Genomic DNA, 4299 nt, shown 5'->3' on the forward strand with positions numbered 1-4299 from the left:
ATGGGCACCATTCACAAATTGCATTCGTGGCCAAACTGATATATTGGAATGTTTTATATGTAAATGCGGCCATAAGACGAATGGCTGCCCCAGAAACTGATATCAAATGATTTAGATCGACGGTGGGATTCTATTAGACGCAATATATTTGGTAACCCTTGGTCATACCAGCCTCTAAATGCAATTATTGGACATACATAATATTTATGACAATTCAATGGGTTAAATTCCTAGGTAGATTTTACATTTGCATAGTGGTTCTCTAAAAAAATAAGATTCCGTGATTCAGGGCTCATCAACCACGATCCTACAGAGGCTCTGATAGGTTCTATATTAGATAGAACTATATCAAACGAATGTTATAAGATAGGTATCCATATATGGATAGACCTAGAGTATCTACGCTTGGAAGATGGCTTGAACCTCAATCTCCTTAAAAAGCTGGATACCTAATTGTCTAAGTTTATTAACCTACTTCATCAGCTGTTGTCAGACACGCATTAGTACAATCCTCCTCCCGGAAAATTCAAAGACATTTTGAACAATTCCTACTGCACACTGCCCTGAATCTAAAGCGCACCTCTGCATACGATTCCGGCTTTGTAGTGAATGTTGATATAACTGAATTATATTGAGTAAATAATCCTTAAACCGCATTCCTATTGTCAAACCGTGAATAACGGTCCCAAGTTGTCCCGGTCCCCACGACGCGACCTCCGATGATTTATGCCCCGCCGACCGCGCTCGTGACTGGTCTACTACGAGAACAATATTAATGTAAACTATGACAATTGATTAACGTTGCGAAATAGATCATACGTCAGAATAATGAGAAATAAAATTTACTACAGGTAATAGCGTTTATTGATATAATTATAGCGCTCTGCCATTGCCGTTAGCCTCTCACTGCCGACTAAGTAGGTACTGGACATGAACCGACTCAGCTAAGACACCACAGAGCACGTCCTGTAGCCAAGACAATTTAAGTATATCCTGTAGTAGAAAATTAATGAAAATTGAGTCCGCTACTTAACGCTATTAGATAGTCTACAACCTACTGTGTAAACCTAGCTTTAAATTTTTATTAACGGCAATCAACATAGACTTTAAAATTATTGCTCTTACTATCTAACTAGGCGTCGTCTACATGCCCTTTGAGTTCCAGCAGACTTTCGACCGGTGTTATATCGCGTGCTTGGAATATTTACATTTTTTGTCACGTGCTTCTGGGTGCCGCTTTGACGTAACCACGCCGATGTTGCTAGATGTGAAATATAGTACTGCTGTAGTAATTTCTTTCAAATATAGGCGTACCTACAAACTTATTTACTTAGGAAGCAATAAACTTCGAGTACCTACATATTGAAATTATTACTTAATCATTTGAACCACTTAGATTCGGAATAAAGAGGAACATCAAATTACACCCATTACAAACATTGATTTTGTTATTGTCTTTTGTATTTTTGCATCGGGTTTTGTACTTACTTAGTTTTTAACTCTGGACTTCAGTTCAGATCTTTCTAGCAGCTATTGAAACGAGCTTTAAGCAATTTGAGCTCTAAACATGCGCTAATGTTTGAAAAGTAGAAAATTATTAGGAGTAACAGTATAGCAACATCGACTTCGACACTTCAAGAAGTCTTTACGCAAGCGCGATTAAGAGTCAACAATCTGTCTCACTCCCGGTTTGATAAAACAGCTGTTTTACTTACTCCGAGATAATCTCAAGTGTTTGATTTTGTTTGTAAATAGCCCGCAAACATGGACTTTAACGAGAAAGTTGTGTTAATAACTGGCGCAAGTTCAGGCATTGGAGCAGCTACAGCGATTCATTTGTCAAAACAATCTGCGAAACTAGCACTGGTTGGTCGCAAAGAAAAAAACTTGAAGAGGATCGCTTTATATTGCGAAAAAAATAAAGGCCTCAGCCCTTTGTGTATCATTGCTGACGTCACAGAAGATGCAGATACAGAGAGAATAGTAAAAGAAGCAGTGGAACATTACGGAAGGATCGACGTGCTTATAAACAATGCTGGTGTAATCGGGATGGGTGGTATCAAGAACTCCAGCATGGAAATCTACGATAAGGTCATGACGACGAACATGAGATCTGTGTATCACTTGACGATGTTGGCTGTCCCACATTTAATTGAAAGCAAAGGTTGTATTGTGAACACTTCTTGCATCGCCGGCATGAAGCCGACGGTTATGGCGCTGGCTTATAATTTGTCGAAGGCAGCCCTGGATCATTTCACCAAATGCGTTGCTTTGGAATTGGCTCCTGACGGCGTCAGAGTCAATTCTGTCAACCCAGGGTTCGTGAAGACCAACCTGTTAAAGGATACAGGGTTAACTGAAGACCAGTTGGAAATGTTCGTGAAGAATGTCGTGGGACACACTCCTTTGAAGAAGCCGGTCGAAGGCGATGAGGTGGCGGCGCTGATCGCCTATCTTGCGAGCGAGAAAGCTAAAAGCACTACAGGCTGTAACTATGTTATAGATGGCGGTAGTTTATTGCGCTAAATAAAACGGTTACAATACCTAAATCCTGGTACGTGAGCACGTAGAATCCCGTCCAATGACCCCAAGCTACCATTACTACATTGGACGGGATTCTACGTGCTCACGTACCAGGCTTTAGAATATGAAATGTGTAAACTTTGTTTAGATTTAGAGAAAAATGTATTTTGAAAGTATTAGTATTTGTCTGCTACTTAAATAAGAATGTCTTTTAAGAAAATGTTATTGGATTTTTAGTTAAAAATGTACAAAACTACTTAAAATGTTTATAGTGTAGGAGATTGGTTTAAAAAAATCTAGTCATAATGAACACATCATGTTGATTACTAAAGTTAAGAATAAAGATATATTTATTAATTTAAATTATTTTTTTTACAATGAAATGCACAAGGCTTTATTGTTTTGATCCAAATCGCCATAAAATAATCTCTCATTGTTGAACAAAATTATTTTAATGAGGTCATCAAGGTAACACAAATACGTAAAACTACGACAGTATTTTTAAGAAATGACCTTTAAAATCCTAAACTATTAACCCTTTGACCGTCAAACAAGAAAATCGTTACCATATTTACCCACTTACAGTAAACAAAACAAAAACAGATATGCAATGAATCCAGATTAAAATCTTTCTAAACCCGAATCGGAAAGATAGCAAGCTAGATAAAAACATTCCAAGCTTGCACATACATGGCAATATCTACAGTGGCTATCTTCATCCTTTTTTGCCGTGCGCAAATGAAATCCTATTCAACAAGCCGCAAAACCTGTGCGATTTTCTCGTCAATCCGATCTCAGATTGAGTGCGTACACTCAAATGTCACGTGCCATTGCCAACTTGACGGCTAGGCTTTATTTTGTGGCTAGGCTGAAAGATGAGACTGTATATTTTTGCTGAAAACTCGCCCCTACTACAACTACTTAAGACTGCAGTTTAGCTTGATATCTCACCGTGTGTAAAAATACGCTGCATAATAATCATAATAAAGACTGGGTTCAAAACAACGCACTTGAATGGTAAACAATATTTAATTGATTGCTGAAGGACAGTAACTTATGTTGTTCAATAGTCCCAAAGTCATGAGTATTTTTCCGCACATTCTGTTCTTCTGAATCTAACTTATTAGGTGACCTTAGTCGCATAGGAATGACATAGTAGGAAGGTAACATTCATTATAGAAAAAATATAGGTGGAAATAACAAACTAATATATTCAGTAAAACAGATGTAGAGGCTGTGAATCACTGTGAAAAATAGAACCAAATAATACAACTTAATTTTTCTGAAGACTTTTCTAAACTAAAAATAAAAGGCTGGAGTTCAAATAACATTGAGAAGATGATGATAACACATTATTTCAAGTCGGTAATTTTTTGTCGGAAAATTTAACTTGGTCGCAATTACGCCGGTTCCTTTATAGGGGATGTAGCTCAGTGGTAGAGCGTTCGCTTTGCATGTGAAAGGCCCCGGGTTCGATCCCCGGCATCTCCAATTTTTATACTCCTTAGTAGACGACTTTTATGTTATGGAGTTCTACAAATACTGTACAAACTCTACGAATTTCTATTTTTATAACTAGGTATAAATGTAACTGTGTGTGCTTTAGTGACTGTTATAATTTATTTAAGATATTAGCTGTCACGCTTATAAGCCGCTATTCATGCTATTGAATGTTTCTTTGTGTTCCATTATTAATGACAAGCCTACCTATTTATTAATAAATTTCCGTCTTATCAATAACCTAAATGGAATCAAGACAAGTCAAAGAATCAGATA

At 37.3% G+C, this 4299-nt stretch overlaps 1 protein-coding gene and 1 non-coding gene across 2 annotated transcripts; both read left to right on the forward strand.

Annotated features, from left to right (window-relative positions):
• Window positions 1-1616: 1616 nt before the first annotated feature.
• LOC114352357 (uncharacterized oxidoreductase TM_0325) lies at window positions 1617-2723 on the forward strand. Its single transcript, XM_028303945.1, has 2 exons — window positions 1617-2547; window positions 2644-2723. Exon 1 carries the CDS (start codon window positions 1765-1767, stop codon window positions 2524-2526), a length of 762 nt encoding a protein of 253 aa, XP_028159746.1. The 5' UTR covers window positions 1617-1764; the 3' UTR covers window positions 2527-2547; window positions 2644-2723.
• Window positions 2724-3942: 1219 nt separating this feature from the next.
• TRNAA-UGC (transfer RNA alanine (anticodon UGC)) lies at window positions 3943-4014 on the forward strand. The gene has a single exon. It is a non-coding gene; the product is annotated as a tRNA-Ala (tRNA).
• The last annotated feature ends 285 nt before the right edge of the window (window positions 4015-4299 follow it).

Source organism: Ostrinia furnacalis, unplaced genomic scaffold (assembly GCF_004193835.3).
Source record: "Ostrinia furnacalis isolate ACB-3 unplaced genomic scaffold, ASM419383v2 OfSCF1340, whole genome shotgun sequence".
NCBI classification, from domain to species: domain Eukaryota; kingdom Metazoa; phylum Arthropoda; class Insecta; order Lepidoptera; family Crambidae; genus Ostrinia; species Ostrinia furnacalis.

Coding starts and splice junctions, on each gene's coding strand:
- LOC114352357 (XM_028303945.1), top strand. CDS start 1,765: ATGGACTTTAACGAGAAAGTTGTGTTAATAACTGGCGCAAGTTCAGGC.